The following is an 18,906-nucleotide window of genomic DNA, read 5'->3' on the forward strand; positions in this document are numbered from 1 at the left end:
TTTTTTTTTTTTTTTTTTTTTTTTTTTTTTTTTTTGTCTTTTTTTTCTTTTTTTCTTTTTTTCTTCTTTTTTTTTCCGTCTCCTTTTTCTGCTATAATCCTCAGGCTATATACCAGGGACCAGTCTAACGTTGCCAGGTAATTCTTATATATTACCTTTAATACTTTCCACACCTAGCTCTGGTGGCTACTGCGGACCGGTATTCCTGGGTAGTAGTCTTCTAGGACCTGCTGATGGGAGAGGCGTTCGAACACAAGGGCCGGACTGCGCGCGCTCCAGGAATCTATATTGGTATAACTGGCACCTCCTCGCGCGGACTGACGCTTACCCGCGCCGCACATGTAATCTTGATGGAGACCGACTGGTGCAGTAAGAACCACAAACAGGTGTCTGGCCGGTGCCATCGGATCGGTCAGAGAGCCAAAGTCGTGTTCGCATATGTCTTCCATAATACCCAAATCGAATGCGAGCAACTTGCCCTCAGGACATGGCGGTGAAGAACGTTCTCCATTATCTTGAGAAGGAAGTGCTAGTGTATGAGCATCACAGCAACCACCAGAGCAGTGAACCGGTCCTTAGCAACCTCCAAGTTGGGTTGGGGCAGCAGTTCCTTCGTCAAGACCTCCGAGCTTACCTCTTCTCGGCGAGATCCGGCTCCATGCGTGGGTGTTCAGGCCCGACATGGAGTACAGCATGGTCAGTCTTGACGGGCACCCAGAGACCGTCCGACCTGCAGCGGTTTATTACACCCATACCTGCACAGTTGATACCTATTGCTCCAATTCTTCAATTGATATATTCGGAGTCTATTGGGTGTAGTCCCCTATGATGGAGAGAAACGAACCACACCGGGTGTCATATCTGAGATGCGATACTACTAACGAACCGACTCTCTCTAAGGTCCGTGACCATGCTTAATGTGGTACTCTCAAAGCTGAAGAGAAGGCTCATGTGTGTCATAGACCATAGAACGGCATGCATGGAACATAACTGAAACGATTGTGTGGGATCATCAACAGACGACTGCTTAGGGCTGTGCGCAAAATAAATACCTCCATGCCATCACCACTGAGACAGAGTTAGAACGGATCGTCATACTCCCACATCCCTAGCTTTGCTGCCGATGCTGATAAAGTAACCCATATACAACAATGAAGCTGAGAGACCGAGACCGAGACCTGCAAGATCTGGACGAATATAAAACGCTGTGTCCCTAGCATCAGCACCAGATTGAACCTATTGGCTTTCATTAGCAGGAACATTTATCTACGATCAAAACGATCAATGATTGCAAACTGCCCTGGAAAATCTACTGCCACTGAATAGACGTGACATTAGCCTTTCACACAATGACGGAACCTCGCGGGCCTCCTGCGCACTAGGGCAGTCTGTGTCTGCATGACCACCAGGTCTACTTATTCTTCTCTCACGCGACGTGGACGAGGTTAATCTCGTCTGGAGGACAGAGCATATTACAGGTATTATCAACCTGGTTCATGCTCAACAAGACTCAGAAAGCCAGAAGTACACACGCGATGCTCGTCGAAAACAACGGAAATTATCAGAAGATGCGACATTTGTCTTCTCAGAGCATCACGTCCATGATGCATGCGACAAAGTGTCTGGTCAATTGGCCATGGAAGTGGCTCGAAACATGTAAACTACATTAATCAGTCGACCACCCGTTGCTACTAGAATTCCAGCAACACGCCCGCCAACAGGGCGCAATCCCCATGAAAAGAAGAAACGGGCTCCTCAAGACATTTCACTCTGTGCTTGTTGCTCATGCCCTGCTTCATGGTCAAGATATAAGAGTACTGGTAATGTGGCCGCTGATAACAACAACATTGTCTGGCACAACGTCATAACTAGCTCCCAATTATTGAGCTCTTCAGATATCAACGAACCCTACATATATGGCATCAAGCTGTATGAAGCCCGAACACGTGTTTCACGCACATCAGAGTGCCAACTGATATCCCAACTTAACTGGTTGTTCCCGCACTTTGTCCTGTGCCTCCGCCGTCTGCAGCAGACGGCGCGAGTCCCCTTCTCGGAGGTCGCCATCCTGACGCCCTACACCGCGCAGGGTAACGCGTACCGCACGTCACTGACCCAGTTGCATCTTGAGGACCCCTCCGCCGGATACAATCTTGTTTTGATCAAGACCATCGACTCCTTCCAAGGCGGGGAGGCGAGCGTGGTGCTGTACGACACGACCGCCACCGACGGACCCGGCCACCAGAAGCACTGCGGTCGCCTCAACGTCGCCATCAGCCGCGCCCGCGCAGCCATGTACGTCGTCGCCAATGTGGGAGAGTTGAACAAGGCCACCGAGGTCCAGCGCGGCACCTTCTCTTCGATGAACCACCAAGCATCTGTGGCCAACCGGTTACTACTCACCCATTATCCGGTAACTTTCTTCAACTGGGTATATCCAGAATACAGGTCAACTTGCATGGCGGACGACTGTGGCATTGCCTGCGGGCCCTGTTGCTCCCACCATTGGCAGACTAACGACAGTTTATACTGTGCACTTCATGCTCCAGTCTCAGGTAACCGAACCATGAAGATTACCAGCCATTACTGCACTTGCTTGGTGTCTCGCCCTACAACCCGATTAAGAATGCCACAGAAAACTTCCTCGTCATGACAGACAACGAGTCACTACCATCATGTCAAGCTATCGATTGTGCTCTGGAGAAAGCCCGAACAAGATGCGGGCATGTCTCACGATCTTCAACCCAGATGCCCATACACCGTTTTGCCTTCTATCAGTCTTTTTTTTTCCCCCTCAAATAGACTACGAAGACTTGAAGAAAAATCACTGTCTCCCACCACGCAGACAGCATCTCAGAAGGAAAGGGGGAAAAGCAGAAGACCAAGTAACGTGGCAATCATCATGCCAACAAAACGAACGGATCCCAGGGGGAAAGCGGCCAGAGACCGCAAGAAACCCTACAGAGCCCCTGAGTGACCGGACTACAACAGAACGGGAGAAACCTCCAACGCATTGGAGGTACAGTCGATGGCGCCAGCACCGTGGATATAGATTTGCGTGGAACGAGGTCGTTGAGATGGTGAGGCCACTCCGCAAAGTCAAGTTCGGTGGTCTACTGATGGCTGGGTATGAGTTTTGGTTTATACACTTACTCCCGCTGTACAATGTGGCTCCTAAGCCACTACTACCTTTGCGCCATCCGTCGGTGGTTGATTTTATGCCCTCGAGACGGCGTGCCTCTCTCTAATCGACGACTTATGCGGATGATATACTTACTGCGCGTGCATGGGAATGCTAAGGTTGGACAGATGCGCATGATTACCTGGAAGCTAGGTTGGAGAATGCCAACGGGTTGTATATGTCGCCCTAACAAAGTCGGTCGGCAAGAAGAGGGATATCTCGAGAGCACTGGGTGGGACGCCATTCAACAAGCATCGAAGAATGTCTCAAGGCCCAATCTCGTTGCTGTTGTTCCCATTGAACACCCAGTGTCAGGATACAGCCGCCAGCAAGGAGACCAAGAAAGTGGACAAGAATCACCACACGTGTCTGCTATGCGAACGGCTTGGACTTGTTTGCACAGAGTGTGGAAGCGGCTACTTTAGGTTCGCCGTTCTTCGCGAGGGTGGCCTAAGATCAGCAGAAAGCCCTAGATACCGATTAATTGGGTTGCTGGTTGTGTACAATCGCCCTCAATATTGATATGGCACGCTCCGAATCGGATAAATGCGTGCGGACGATTGATCCCGGCGATAATCTCCAAACCGATGGTCCTTTTTTACAGTCCACATCAGCTGGAAAATTGCCACCTGCGTGTACCAGTTGATAGGCAGACTGATAGTCTGTATCGTGCTCGCCTGCAGTTAGTTTGGCTTCTGTACCTCGAGTTGGGCCACGTAATGCCGCAGACGACGCCTTTAACTATGATGTACTCCTACAGCCGCTGCAACTCATGTGCAGCAGCAACCTTGCCAGGTATCACAGTGGACGTGGAAGATCAACACCAGAAAGTGTTCACTACGTCGCTTGATGAATATGAGAGAACAAACCCCTGACCAAGCGCAAACAGGCAACGAATCTATTGTGTGCCTGGCTTATTGGTCGATTGTATGAACATCGATATCATTACCAGGAACTAACGTGGTATGGAAATAGGAAAATACTAGCTCAGAGAAATGCGGGATCTAATCCAGGCGTCACTGGGTTCAAGTATCCTTGCTCTTGCGCATTCATGGCTCGTTCCAGCAGAGACACAAATTATCTCTCTCCTGAACGTAAGTGTTGCATCTACAATCTTGAATTCATTTATATGGGGTGACAGAGCTGTCAGACTACATCTCAAGTACTAGATTGGGCATTCGTCATTTTGGAAGACATATGCATACAATGGCGCTACACCTCTTGATTGGTGGCACAAACATACACACTATATCATAGAATCAACCTTGCAGCGCGATGGACTGGCCAGAACAGTACGACTCTTTCAACTTGGTATCCAAACAATCCAGCTATAACTACCTGACAAGACAACAAGGTAATCAGGGAGATAGTGAGAAACATGTCGGCCAACAACAAAAAAGACGTGGATCACTACAGGGTATATCCACGAAACTTACCGGGGCTCCCAAGCATACATTATGTTCCACTCTTCAAAACAGCACTTTGTACTTACTACTTTTTCGATCTGCTACTACCTGTGATGTAGAGCGAGAGTCCTTCACCCACAGGCAGCCCATGAGGAACAGGCGAACGTACTTGTCAGCGACATCCATCAGAACCGTATATATGTCCACGAAGTCATCGTGGTCGAAGCAAATGCGGTTTCCGAACACAACCCTACATTGACAGAGCGACCATATCAGAAAGATCAGAACGTCCAAAAAAGCGACAGATACTGAAGGGAATATGTGCGTAGGAAATTCACAAAGACAGGGTGAAGTCAGAGGATACTACCACTTTTCACTGTTCAAACGATGTACGGAATTGCGGCAGTCCTCGTTGTTGACAAACACTGTACTCTTTTCGCCACAAGAAAATGGAAACCACCTGGAAAAGCCACTGATCCCACTGATCCTCTTCTATCGCAGACCAGACATGAATTGACAAACGGACTGAACGGCATGCAGCACTGCCTATCTTCTGTGGCTCCTCGGACCACTGGCTGGCTGGCTGGCTGGCTGCCCATTTCATATAATGGACGGATGTATTTGGTGCGAAGATACTGCGTATGCGGATATAACCGTGACCGCTGGTCTCCAGTGCGAATACCCCAGTGGCAGCTTACGACAGACATTGGATGGTCGCATTCGAATTTTGCAAGTAGGACAGATCCGATCTACGTGGACTGACTAGCTGAGCGATGATGAGATTATTAGCCAGTGTACTCGACCTGGAAGATTGATCACGGCGCATCCTATATGGAATCTATTTCTATCGTCTACCAGGAGAGTTAATTCTCGTGCTTGTTTTCTGGCCTGCTTGTCACAGCATGACCTGACACAGGTAGTGCTAGTATGTAGGAGTTGGTACGAGCTATGGTTAGAAAAATCTATAAAAACGTGCTAAGGGTATAAACTAACCTCGGTTGAGCAATTGAGGAAATGCCAGGAACTAGCCACATGTGCTTCATCTTCTCCTAGGCTTTATGCCTGTTTGTTGCCTTTCCTAGCACAGCATCGCCTAACACAGATTGCATAATTTCCACGGCTTGGTTTGTGATACTACGAGAAGGAGATACAACCGCGCGTTGCCTCGGTTGGGGAATTAGGAACTGGGTACACGATTCTCCGCTTCTTAAAAGTGAATTAAAAGAGGTTATCAGCAGAGGACAGGGTGATATATCTTACTCTACCTAAAACCATGGAGACCAGTCCGGCTTCGACTATAACCGCCCGCGAGCAGTTTATTTCAAGAACACTGGCTGGAACAGTGACCGGATTTCTTCAGTCAAGGGACTCATATTTCGCGATTGTTTTGACACAACAGCAGAGGAACGAGTCTATGGAAAGGCTGGGGAAGGCCCCCTTACGATGGGCAGCGATAAGATCATCCACAATATCTACTTCGGGGACGACAGCGCCGGGAAGGACACAGTCTCAATAGTGAATTGGGTGTGGTATTCAGACACCTCGAAATACATTGCAAAAGCGGCCTAGAAGTTACTGGCTTAAAGAACTATTTCGCTGCTACCAGGGCGCTGTGTCAAAGAGAAGCTGTGAATATCAGCGCTTATTTTGACGAACAACTATGACCGAGCTTAAGGTAACGGCGAACCGACTACCTGAAGTTTACCGATCTGTACTGGGCGTTGGTGTTAAAGAACGTATGGTTGTACGCTGCATCTAAGCCCAGACTAACTCTCTCCAGCACTGGGGCAATGGTACCGCAAGGAGACTGATGAGAGTCAAAAATACAGGAGTGTACGGAGAACTGACAACACAGGTTTTGCTTGCTGCTAATTGCGGATATGTAAGTAATCCAATATGGGTAATGATGCTAAAGCTTCACAGTACTTACTCTTTATAGGGCTGGAGCTGCGAGGAATGGCTTCCTCCATAAATCGCCAACTGCTTACAAGGACAAAAAGCTGCTGGCAGTTGTGAGAAAGTCCGCAATTGTGCAGATCTGCTCGAAAACTTCGCAGCAAGCGTGAAGAGCTGCTCCAGAGAAAATATTGCAGCTCAGAGACATGGCCATGCTTCACTTAGCTGCTTTTACTGAGCGGTGCAAACCTGGCAATAATGTGTCTAGCCAGTTCATCTATAAGTGCTATTTTGTTAAGTCGATGACACAGAGTCACTAGACGTTGATTTCATCTCGCTCAACATTGTGGTATAGAGCCCAGCCTTTGTGTCAAAAGGAGACCATTCAGCGGTGTTTATTTCCGTGCTCATACAAACTGCCCACTGGATCTAACACGTCTTTTGATATGGTGATTTTTTATGAAGCCTATATTCTGAGAAACCCGACTTCGGGGCAGTTGCTGACTGGCTCTTGGTTAAAGGCGCACTTCATTCTGTTGCTGACAGCAACCCCGTTCTTCAATGATATCCGTGACTTTATGGGATATTAGAAGCTGTTCCTTCCCTCCAATCCGGAGGTCACCCAGAGAATGAGCGGTCCGCGGATTGCCCGGGTATTGGACGCTGTGCCACAATCCACAGAGCAATCGATTTTGTGCAGCCGTGAGTTTGTGGGGGCTCGCGCGTTCGGTAAGGATATTGATTCCCAAGTACTGCCTTGATGGTGGTGGTTCAACCGGATGGAACGAGATGTGCTACTGTATTGGTATGCTGCTTTATACATCAGTTCATCATCGGACTTGTCGTTCAAGATCATATCTCAACATTAGTTGACGCAGTCCATCTGTGTTGGCGAGGACTCGTTCGAGGGGTATGACATTGTTTGTTTCTGTGCCTAGCTGATCTTGTACCCTTCCCCATCTCGTTCGCAATCTTCGAGAGCCTAGAATAAAGAATATGACCTTGGTTGTCATACTATCTACTCCCATAACAAGGAAGATTGTAAAATTTTGCACGCAAGCTAGCATGGCCTCTGCGCTTGACAGAAAATGACAAAGTTGATTTACATCCGTACTGCCAACAAGAATGAAGATGACATTTATACATACATTCTGGATATAGAATAACATACATCATACTATAAGCGGTACCTAGGCCCTATGAAATACACGGTACTAATCATCAGCTACTAATCCCGATTAGTAAGGTAGACAGATCCGATGCATCAATACCGGATGACAGTAATGTAAGTCATGTATCATGTCAAAAAATACAGTAGTGAGGTAAATAATAAATCCGTAATCCGAGACATTTCCGGCGTTAATACCATATGGTTTTGTCTCCTCGACTCAAAAGGTACATCATCGTCGCGCTAAACGAAGTATATATGAGATTCACACTCTCACTGTCCACAGACTGTAGTTATGTATATAAGTATACAAAATTAATAGTAACTAGTAGCATAAACCACCACTACATTCAATCCATAATCTTCTCCCACCCAAACCCTTTCATCCCACACAAACACAACACAACTCAACACAACCACAGCATCCCTCCCATACTGAAAGACGAGTACGTACAACCAGTCTAGTCTAACCTAACCTAACCTACCCTAACCTAACCCAACTCCTACCTATCCAGTATCCACTCCACTTCCCATCCCATCTCCCCCCGTAGTTAGTTACATAGATACTACTATAGTTTCCACATCTCCCAGTCCATTCCAGTCCAAGTCCCCGCCCTTCAGCCGCGCCACAAACTACCACTCCCGGCATCCCCATCGAAAACTCCAGAAGAAGTTTATTTTTTTTTCATCCATAGCGGCTCCCTCCCTCCCTCCCTCCCCCCTTTCTTCCCTGCTTACTTACTTACTTACTCTGTAACTCACTAAGTAGTTTGCGCTCGGTCCTGTTTCATGCTAAGTTGGGTTTCGGGATTTGAATGATCTTACATACATACATAGTAACATAGTACATGGTACATATATATGAATTAATATGTGTGTTGTGTGTTGTGTTTGCTGTTAGGCAACCACAACCAACATCACTTAAAATTCAATACAAACTTCGGTAAGTAAGTGATTAGTAAAAGGGGGTCGTTGACGTTGGTTTTCAGCTAGCCATCATAACCGTCACCCTCCCCCATTCTCACTCGAGTTGAGTTTTCCACGGTAGATAAATGTGGGGATGAAGGTTGAATGGGCGGTGGTGGGAGCGGGTATATCGGTATCGAAAGATGGTGTGGTTGCCCTGCCCTACCTTCCTTACTAGGCGATGTTTCCTAGTCTCTCCTTTATCGTGGGACATACTTATCTTGGTACGGCTGATAGCCAGACAACACTTAGGAACCATCTACAGTTGGCCGTCGGTTGACTTGCTTGGTAAGCCACCAACGTGGATATGGATAAATGATTTCTTAGTTATTTGCAGGTGGTAGGAGATGTAGCCGTACCATATCGGGAGTTCCGTTGGATAGACTAGATCACTGTGATAGGTAGTGAGGAACCGGTGGGGCGCGGCTCGGTCGGGTTCATCGGCAATCGTGGATATAACTACAAAGTACTCTGTTGACGGAGTACTACGGAGGTGATACTTACTTCGTATGTGAGTAAGTTTTTTTTATGGGGATAGTGTGATGTAGGCGAGTTATGTCCTACAGGGGAGGATGATGATCTCCGGGCTAATGTCGCGGTCCGTCGGATGGCGTTGGTGTCAGGGGTGGCGCCGTTTCAGGCATCAGAGGTTTGTAAGGGAAAGAAAAAAAGGGCTCAGCTTCGTGGAGGCCTGACCGGACTGGCACTAGTTTAGTTACTTAGCGTAGTAGACTTGACTAGTTATCAAGGTGAACTCCGTTCTATCTATCGTCATGACTATCGGAGCTGCTACCCGACGCGCAGGGGGGTGGCGGTGGGACTGTCAGGTACCCTACCTGCTCTACCTGAAGCAGGTTTTCCTTTCTGGATAACGCGTTCATGGCTGAATAGGGGCTAAGAAGGGATGAATGTTTGATTGATTAATTGGTTTCACTGAATCTTTTCGGATGTTTTATTTCAATTGTTGTTCTGTGGTATGGTATCTTTGGCCCCTTGCGAGGTGTTCGCACGGCTCCCTCAATAATTGAAGCCGGAACACCATTATGTGGACCTGCGATGTCTATCGCGCTCATGATTCAAGATATCGTATGATCGTTATCTCATGCTATGAGACTCACCAACTCCGTGCTACCGCCAGCGTGGCTAGTGTTGGGTTAAAGCAGTGTGAATAGGACAGAAAAAGCCAAATAGCAAAAGGCGGCAGAAAAGAATAAAAAGAAAAGACAGAAAAAGAAAAGCCCGAGCACCCTATAATGATTTATTACCCTCGTGAGCTGTGATGTCGTGAAGTTTGTGAGGATGAGTCTCGAAGAATGTCAGGCGCTCGAGGCCCAACCATCCAGTCTTCCATGGCAAGCCATTCGCTCCAACTCCGCTCCGCCGCCTCAATCTCCGAATCTAGCGGTCCCTGTAAGGGACGTAGGAACGGAATTGTCTCGAGCGGAGGCATATCGTAATCCTTTTTCACGGCCGCCCAACCACCACTCTTCGCGGCGAAGAGGTAATTGCGCCGTTCCTGCTCGTGCAAAGGTCCAATGCCCGCACCCCATTCGTCTCCGAAAAACCCATGTAACACGCCAGGGAAATCCATTCCCGTGGCCACCAGGCGGCGGATGTATGGAATCAATGAAACAGAGGGAGGTAGATTCGAGGCAGGTGAGGATGCAGAGGACTGGCTAGCGGCGGATCGTGATGGGTCGGCGTGAGAATTTACGACAGGGTTCGACTGCCATTGAAATGGGAGACGAATGTTCAGAAAAGCGGAAAGTGCTTGGACCGCATCGCTGTGTTGCGCATGATCTAGGAAGTATCGCTGGCAGTTTTGGTATCGAGGGTGCCATTGGAAGATGTCAAAGTTGTCGCCTGCAGACGCTTGGGCAAGTCCCACCATCGCAGCCGAGTTAAACTGCTGGAAGTCATGCATTGGGGACTCGGACGAATGTTTACTCGGGTTTCGAGGGTTCCTGCTCAGAAAAGAGACTTAGTCATTTGCTTCACAACGGTTTGTCTTCACATTTGTCCAACGGAGCGATTGAAGCCGGAGATGAAGGGAACAGTGAAGTGAACGGCCCCATAGCAAAATATGGGGTAAAAATAGCAAGCGTCATGGGACTCAAGTGACTGAAAAGTCAATGGAGACCGTACCTGTTGGAGAATATACTCCGACCTCGACGGAGGAGAGAGACTCGATGTCGCGGGGTAGGAGTCGGGGAGGGCGATGGGGAGGAGCGAAACAGAGTCCTGATCGCAAAACCTAGTCCTCTACCCGAGTGAGATTCATTCATGGACATCTGCTAAGCGTGATTCCATTTATGAGGGGAGACAGACACAGCTCATGACAGAGCATGGGTCGAGGCCAAGGAGGGGAAAGAGAGAGCGGGTGGATGAGGTAGTTGGAGGGGGGGAGGCTTTATAGAAAGAGAGTCCATTGAAGAGATGAAACGGGGGGTATGCGACATACATAAATCCTCGGACCCAAAGAAAGGAAGAAGCAGTGAATTGAGAATGGAACGGCCGAAGGAGAAAAAAGAGTCAGATTGCGGAGCAGCGCTGGCAAGTGGACGTAAGTAGTCTTGTATATTGTTTGGGACCTGACGAGCGACTAGAACCAGAACGGGTGTACCCGATAGGGTCACGCAGGCAGTATCGGTCAACTTCTCGGTTTGGGTTGGGCTGGACTGGAAGTGAAAAAAGAGGAAGTGGTTCTCGAGAAACTGTATCATATAAATAAGAAGGTTCTGATACTTTCTTTTTTATTTTTATTTTTATCTTTCGTTTTTGGCATTTAATATTTCCTTTTATAATATTAATATTTCCCCCCCCCCCCCCCCTCTTTCTTTTTACAAGTTAAATTCGGGTTGATGGAATATTTTTTTTTAGGCCACAGCCAATAATGATTTTTTAGTGAGCAGCAAGCAATAAATCCCAGTGCTAAACCCTCCACCCCCAAACTAGGCAGTGGTCCGTTGGGAACAGGGCAACACTTGGTTTAGTTCTAAGCGGACTCTTACCCGTGGTAATCCATCACAGCGCATACCCGATCATGGTTATGAAGAAGGTTTAAGAATATAAAAAAAATACACATAAAAAAGTAAGTAAAACAAATTGATAGATTTAAAAAGGTAAAAACTAAATAAAATTGAAATAAAAAAAATTTATGTGGAAAAATCATGTATTAGCTTCGTTACATCAAAATGACAAGACTGGTAGGATTTAATGATTCGCTTGTTTTTCCCCTGCCCATAAAAAAAGGCAAAAACCAGGTACGGCCATCTGAACCCGGGAAAGGGAGGGCAGACTAGTGTAGGGAAGGGTGGTGGTGGTGCCCCGTACCTTACTAGCAGCTCCGCCCTTAGCGGATGGCAAAAAGCGCTGGTCATCGCGTGTCCTTTTGGGCCTGTGGACCCGGAAAAATGCTGATAGGCCCGTCGCTCAGATCGAAAGATATCCGTGCAGCTGCACATAGTCTCAAGTACTTACGTTTCGGCTTCTTAGCGGTGGTGTAGTAAGAGTAATAGTATCCCTCAATCGGTGGCTTCGACAGCGGTCAGATCTTGAGCTGCATCGCCTTTGAAACTGCACCCGGCTCAGTTGGGTAAGCAGTGGGATGCCGGCGACGTCCTTCACACGCTGCGGTTGGATATCCGTGTAGTCGAGCAGAGTGCCCGGGCTGGACGATCAAGTCTCATGAAGATGAATTCTACCAGGGTACCGCAAAGAAGAAATATAAGCAAAGAAGAAATATAAGGAAAGGGAAAAGAAAGAGGGAAACTGTGCGAGACGTGAGATCGTCCATCCCCGATCATAATCCGACCCAGTATCTGCCGCTGTATGCTGACGGTACCAGCCCTTTCCCGAGCCCCATACGTTACCGTGGTCGGTAACAATCATCCCCATCCATGCCAGATGATCACACGGTGCCCAGTTCATCGGGTCCAAGATGGCCAGTTTGAATGGCGATGAATTCCGGGGACTTCCCCATCACCAATCATCCGTCCTGTCAGCCATGTGTCCTTGGCACTGCCGTATCATCAACCCAACGAACCCTTCAGCTTCAGCTTCAGTATCCCGGTTCGCATCGCTCATCTTCGCGAAGGATGCGGTGTAAGTGGCGTTCCCATAGTCTCGTGTGCTAGTAGTATATGCGGCGGTCAGGAACCCCTTCCCTGGACTATCATCTGTGTGATAATGATTGATTTCCCTTGCCTTTCCTGTCTAGAACCCTTCGAGTCCAAGTCGCCTGGCAGCTGGACCGACAGATGCAAAAGGAGGAATTACTGTGCTAATGCATGTTGAAGTTTAGCGGGGTACAGCATCGACAGCTCAATGCCGTCCTGCTGTGCTATTCTATTCTTTTCTTTTTCTTCTTTATGCTTGCCAATTGGTGTTCCTCTATTGACTATGAGGTCTTGTAATCAGCATTCTTATCTCTCACACCATTGCCTTATTCTGTGAAGTCCCGGAAGGCGCAAGCAGTAGCATAGTGAATCTGTAATAATCCACGGATCAGTATTAGGGATCAGACCTGCCAATTCATGTAAGATGATGAGCTGGCCATCGACGACGACTCCAATTGACCGTCTGCGTGAAACACCTGCAGGCGCAGGACTGGTCTTCGACGTCTTCGTGGCCTCTCTACGACAATGACCTTGTCATTACTTTAGTCTTGACATCCTTCATGCAGAGTATCGGGAAGCTCGAATGATACTCTCTGATGCAAAATTGGGTGTAAACCAGAAAATGCCGAGCAGAATTAAGTCCGACCTGACTACCGACGAAAGGAAGAGTAAGACCGAGACAGCCAGCTGACCCTCAGTCATGCAGGTCAACTCTCACAGGGCTTGCTGGCAAGGGTAAGTAGGTATGGTAATTAATGTACCATACGGTCGGGCACTCGGTAAGGTTGTGGTCCCCGATCACTGACTTCCTTCTTCTCACTTCTCCCTCCCCGTGCGAGCTTCGTGGACGGGGTTCCCTGATTCAACTATCACTTCCGAACTGCTTCGGCGTCTCACCAGAAAGCATGAATTACTCGATTTCAAGTGGTTTCAGGCCACCAGTAAATCACCGAGCCTTTGTTAATCAATCACACTATAGGGCCCGCCTGGCTGCCTTCCAGCTCAACTAAGCTAATGTCACGAAATTTGCCACTCCGTGACGCCGCGGCCTTCTTGACACCAGCCCCAGATCCACTCACTGCAATAGCGAGGCCGTTTCTGCACCTTACTGGTCGAGCTACACCATTGGTAAGGTCGATGCGGTGATGACGTCCCGCCTTTGGCCAGGCTCTATTGATAATTTTCCTTATTCGGCCAGCTCGCATCCCAGCTGAGCTGATACAGGCAGAAGAATTTATGCGCGGCGAAAGAAGAAATTACTCGACTGATGTATCAGCTACTCTACCTAACCTGACTGAGATCTGGGATATGGCACAGCTGGTAACATGCTACTCTCCAGTAGAGCAACCCGTGGCCCCGATAGCAACATATGCACGCATGTCCACAGCATGAAACCGGGACAGCAAAGAAACGAAACCCCGGATGAGCGGTGTGAAAAGCATTCCAAAACAAGCACCAACCGGCTGTTCACACCTTGCGGCTTACGAGACGCCATGCTCATGGTGCAGGTGATATGCATTCGTCTTCCGGGCGGGCTTTGACAGATACCTGGCGAAACAATGTGGTGCGATGCAGCTGGGTCGTATCTCTGCACCGCGAACCATAACTCACTGTGGCTTACTTGGTCGGTGGCTTGATTATTATGTTACCGTTGGTGGATCTGAGATGGCATTTGCTTTTTCCCTTTCTAGATCCCGATGCGCATGGCTCCAAACAGGTTAAGTGCTTACAACATCAAAGTTGTCCAATGCATTTCGTGCGCTTAGCACGCCTTACCGCACAACACATCACGGAGTCAATGCGAGATAACCGTTGACCGCGTTGTCTGACACCGGTATCGTTGGGGTAGAGGCCACTTTCCATGTCAACCAGGAGAGGCTGATTCCAAGGGAAAACAATTCCGGGTGTTGACTGAAAAAGGAACGTTCAACCGTGTCCATCCAATATATCAATGACTTCCACCCTGGTGTGCACAGTATTCTGGTTGGAAACCATGCAAGGTTGAGACCCCTTAATTCGCAACTATTTGTTCCTTCTGGGTTTTTTTCGAATTACCGCCGACCTATCAATGGGGCAGCGTCACCACACCAATTCCCGGAATTCACAAAGAGTATGTATGCACGAGCACGTTCATCCTATCCACTATGGCAGTTCCAGGCCGTCCAATTGGCTGCTCGATAATCTAAAGCTGCATAATGCATTGTGCTCATGTTTGACTTCGCATGCGCTTTTGCCACCAAAAATTGACCCGTCGCGCGGCCGCAACCTGAGCGGAGAGAAACTAATGGAAGTGTGACATCTCACTTGGGGCAAGCAAATAAGGGCTCGGAGCCGACAACCTCCAGGCAACTATTGGAGGTGGACACCATATGTAGGGGATGATCGGAGCTTACTTGGGTTATGCATGTTTTTCTTTTACTCTTACCTTTTCCATGGGGTGTAAGTTACCGTTCGGCCGTGTATCTGAAACTTTCTTTTGGCCGGTTCGATTTATACTCTTGAGTATCCCTCTCCTTACCCATTCCCAGGAAGGATATCACCCTGACCGACTCAATCGGTACCTGCTTGTTCTTTGCCGACTGAGCTCATTCTAGCTCACATAGCATAAAAGATCTTCGCCCACGATACTACCTACAGCAAACGAACAAATCTGGCCAGACGGCGACCCCGACGCCACAGCGATCGACATCACAGCCACGGCATCTTTTGCCACCGTGGCGGGGCAGTTCCTCCAGCCACATATTATTGCCACTAGTCTGCACTAGCCACAGATCTCTGCAAGGATCAAGGGTTTGCCAGCCACACTAGCTGTTGTTAGTGTAGCAATGTTGCAGATGTTGACCGAACGCTGATGCTGTCTCAAACGTGTGGCTCTGATCCGTCAGGGTGGATGAAGACTCCACTGGATGTTGTGGGCTGCTAGTACTAATAGTAAACAATAGTGACCAAAGGCCGCTTTACCGACCATCTATGTCTTTCTGATCGACGTTGTGATGACGGTCAAAATATTCGTTTACGCAGGTCTAAATACGATGATCATCAGAGAAAGATGCATCACCCCCTCATAAATAGGCTTTGACAGCCTAGCCCCGTGGTGTTCCATCCTGCATAACCGAAGCGTCAATAACAAGGCGTTTAAGCAAGGCTCACCTAATTGGTAGGAACGTGCAACGAGCCAAGATTACTCGGAAAAGTGCTAAAGGACTATTCGGGCTTTGATTAGAGTCACCCGTCTCTGCCACGGTAGCCAGTGTGCAGTAGGGGAGTATCCCCGTTTGCGACGTAATGCTTTAACGCATTTCGACAGAAATCGCTCCACTGATGCTTCCTCGCGCATACTGGTGAATGTACAGCATCATGAAAATGCTCTTTCCTAATCCCGATTTACCCCTGGCTTCAGTGCAAAGGTACGAGAAGTTGCCTTTAACATCGTTTATCAATTCACAACTGTGCCGACGCATACTTTCTTCTAATGACGAACGCCGTGGAAACATTACGCTTGCTGAATTGATGCTAAATTTCTAGATTTTTACAAGTCTACAGTTTTGGTCTCTCCCTTGAATGTGGGCCATAGTGTGGAACAGCCTCCGAGACAGCCTCGTGATGATATCTACTGGCGCTTCTGCGACTCGAGCCAACTATATCAAGCAGCCCTGAACACGCCGTACTGAATTCCAGGCCCTCTAGTCTTTCGTTATGCGACATGCCAGGAACCGCATGGCCAGCCAGTAATACCCGATAGCTTACATTACTGAAGAGGGAGCCCAGCGGCTGGAGTCAGTACGTCGCGAGAGACTCCAGAGCCGCACTTGCGTTGGGTTTTCAGAACGTAGCATGTGCGTTCCTTGCTTTCATGTTCAACCGAGGCTTTACACCGACTTACCTTTTGAGAGCTCAGGTCAGACTAAATACCGAACCGCGCCGACAGGCCCAGGGTTCGGAAATCGGTGTGCACGAAGAACCATGAGCCTCATCCATAAGTATGTCAATTGTTCAATTCAGAGTGTGTAGCTCGCTGTCATCATGGGATATCCTTAGTAATGGAAGTTGACCCCTCCGGTCTCGGGTTCCAAGGACTCGTCCGCTGCAGGAAAGTCAGGTGTGTCTTGCCCACGGGTCTACGGCACCTCGAACATTTACTAACACCAATTGAAGGGATCTATTCACGAGTCAGGAACTCAATTAAGAGACTGTGATTGGCAGGCAATTGCTGAGCTATACTAAGGAGCTTACTTTAGGCTTGCCAATGATCATAGCATGTTCCCCAAGTTCTTACCCAGACAGCCTCCGGGGGACGATTCAACTCATGCTTATACCGGGTAAATAATTAAATCACATGCCCCTCTTTCCTGAATGAGCGCATTTATACTCAATTCGAAACGAAACGGTCAATGGATCCTTGGGTCCAGCAATCCGTCCACCGCGGCAGACCAACCAACCACGATCGATGGATATGTTACGTACTTTACACATCCCCCCTGGCACTTCTCACGGCTCAAAATTGATGCTGAGCTGACCTTTTACTCCTTTTGTTAGATGTGTTACTATCCCCGTAGGAGAGGGGAAATCCAAAAAGGGAAGGATGATCGCCATCGGCCTAGTCGTCGGTCATATTTCCTTTCAAGCACTTGCACTCTGCCGCTTGATCGTATCAGATTACTGTTCTTTCGCCGGTTGGTAACATCTTCGTATGTTCGGGCTCAGACTGAGCCGATTACTAACTCCCACACCACATCCGATCCATCGGAAGTGCTATAGTAGATTTGTTCGGAGATCTCCGTCTTTTCTGAAGGAGTAGTAGTTTCTCATCTGTGTTTCGGCGTGCGGTGTGTACGCTGCTTTGACCATTTTAGCTTCCAAAGAACAGATATACGATTTCTCTTATGTCAAGTCATCTAGTCGCCGTACTTGTCATGTAGGCAACTGAACAGTGCAGGTGGCAGGTGAGTCAAGGCGCCGGGCTCGGAGAATTTGTCGAGTCAGGTTCTGTCATGTTGCGACGCGTCATCGAGGTCGAGGGGTCATAGCTCGCTTACAACCGTATTACCAACTATGCGTAAGACGCACTTACAATACTTCTATCAGTAAACTACAGTCAAGTTCCTGGATATTCGAGGGTACAAGTATAGTGTGTATAACTGTGCACAATACTCCAGGGTAAATGTATACAATCAAAGTCCTGATATAACATCATATAATCATTGTTACTCTGCAACCCCGTCGAACAATACTGAAAGTAATACAAGATCGATCGGACCGGAACTGAATCTTACTAGTACCCGTACCGGCGATGGGGCAGTATTTCCGAAGGGCGATTCTTACCCACATATGCAAGATCGCCGCTCAGTGACCCCTCGCCCACGAAACTCTAATACTTTACTAGGTAGTAATTCCGGGCAGAGGTTCCTTGTGTAAGAGGGAGATGCGCAGAATGCGAGTCAGAAAGCTCTGATTCATTAAAGTACCCTGCATTGGTGAAAGCAAAACAGCACAGACTTTCCAGTAATAGTAATTGCCTATATATTAATGATCTAACTAATCTGTCAATCAGCATTGACCAACACTCTATACCAAATACTATTTTGATATTATAACTCTTCACAATTAATATATATATACTACCATATACACCCACCAATACTACCTCGCAATTTTACCAAGCGAATCCCGTGTGTCAAGGAATTGCAATTCCGAGTACTCGGCTCCGGCGGTATACGTATGGTACTTTTCTCTCGGCCGGGAGAGAGCAAAAGAGAGAGAAAGAGAACCTCGTCAGACAACCCGTTTCCGGTATCTCGTCGAGATTAACCTCACGTTTCATGGCCTCGTCCCCTTTCCAGATTTCCGAGATCCTCGTCTCGGGTGGGGAGATCGGCAAGGGGAAGAGTAAAAAAAAAAATCTCAGGGCCAAATGCACACAAGATCTCACATGGTATTTGGTCCTAATTCCGTCGCTTAAATCTTTTTTTATGGGTGGGGAGGGAAGAGAAAGTCACTTCGTGTGGTTCTCACTGTGGCCCTACCCTCCCTCCACCCATCCCATCTAGTCTACTCTGTGGAAAATCCCCCACTCTACAGTCCGGATTATTAGATGTCCGTCAAGCCCCCAACTTGGTCCCATGGTTCGACTTGCCCTAGATGTGCGCCCAGGGCGGCCGTTTACCCTTGATC

The 18,906-nt window shown here is 48.1% G+C and overlaps 4 protein-coding genes across 4 annotated transcripts; 2 read left to right on the plus strand and 2 right to left on the minus strand.

Moving 5' to 3' along the window:
* Positions 1-487: 487 nt before the first annotated feature.
* On the plus strand, positions 488-2,570 carry BDQ94DRAFT_169739 (uncharacterized protein; the record flags this gene model as incomplete). Its single annotated transcript, XM_026771351.1, has 3 exons — positions 488-696; positions 1,873-2,431; positions 2,550-2,570. The coding sequence occupies 3 exons, from the start codon at positions 488-490 to the stop codon at positions 2,568-2,570; spliced, it is 789 nt and encodes a 262-aa protein (XP_026627242.1).
* A 6,819-nt stretch (positions 2,571-9,389) lies between these two features.
* Positions 9,390-11,356, minus strand: BDQ94DRAFT_142309 (uncharacterized protein). Its single transcript, XM_026766015.1, has 2 exons — positions 11,079-11,356; positions 9,390-10,581 (listed from the first exon to the last, which is right to left on the minus strand). Coding segments are annotated over exons 1-2 (705 nt in total). The 5' UTR covers positions 11,081-11,356; the 3' UTR covers positions 9,390-9,878.
* A 439-nt stretch (positions 11,357-11,795) lies between these two features.
* BDQ94DRAFT_142313 (uncharacterized protein) lies at positions 11,796-12,531 on the minus strand. The gene is made up of 2 exons (XM_026766016.1): positions 12,465-12,531; positions 11,796-12,399 (listed from the first exon to the last, which is right to left on the minus strand). The coding sequence occupies exons 1-2, from the start codon at positions 12,480-12,482 to the stop codon at positions 12,241-12,243; spliced, it is 177 nt and encodes a 58-aa protein (XP_026627244.1). The 5' UTR covers positions 12,483-12,531; the 3' UTR covers positions 11,796-12,240.
* Positions 12,532-12,550: 19 nt separating this feature from the next.
* BDQ94DRAFT_142314 (uncharacterized protein) lies at positions 12,551-13,155 on the plus strand. Its single transcript, XM_026766017.1, has one exon. The coding sequence runs from the start codon at positions 12,571-12,573 to the stop codon at positions 12,751-12,753; it is 183 nt and encodes a 60-aa protein (XP_026627245.1). The 5' UTR covers positions 12,551-12,570; the 3' UTR covers positions 12,754-13,155.
* The last annotated feature ends 5,751 nt before the right edge of the window (positions 13,156-18,906 follow it).

This window comes from Aspergillus welwitschiae, assembly GCF_003344945.1.
Source record: "Aspergillus welwitschiae strain CBS 139.54b unplaced genomic scaffold BDQ94scaffold_13, whole genome shotgun sequence".
NCBI classification, from domain to species: Eukaryota; Fungi; Ascomycota; class Eurotiomycetes; order Eurotiales; family Aspergillaceae; genus Aspergillus; species Aspergillus welwitschiae.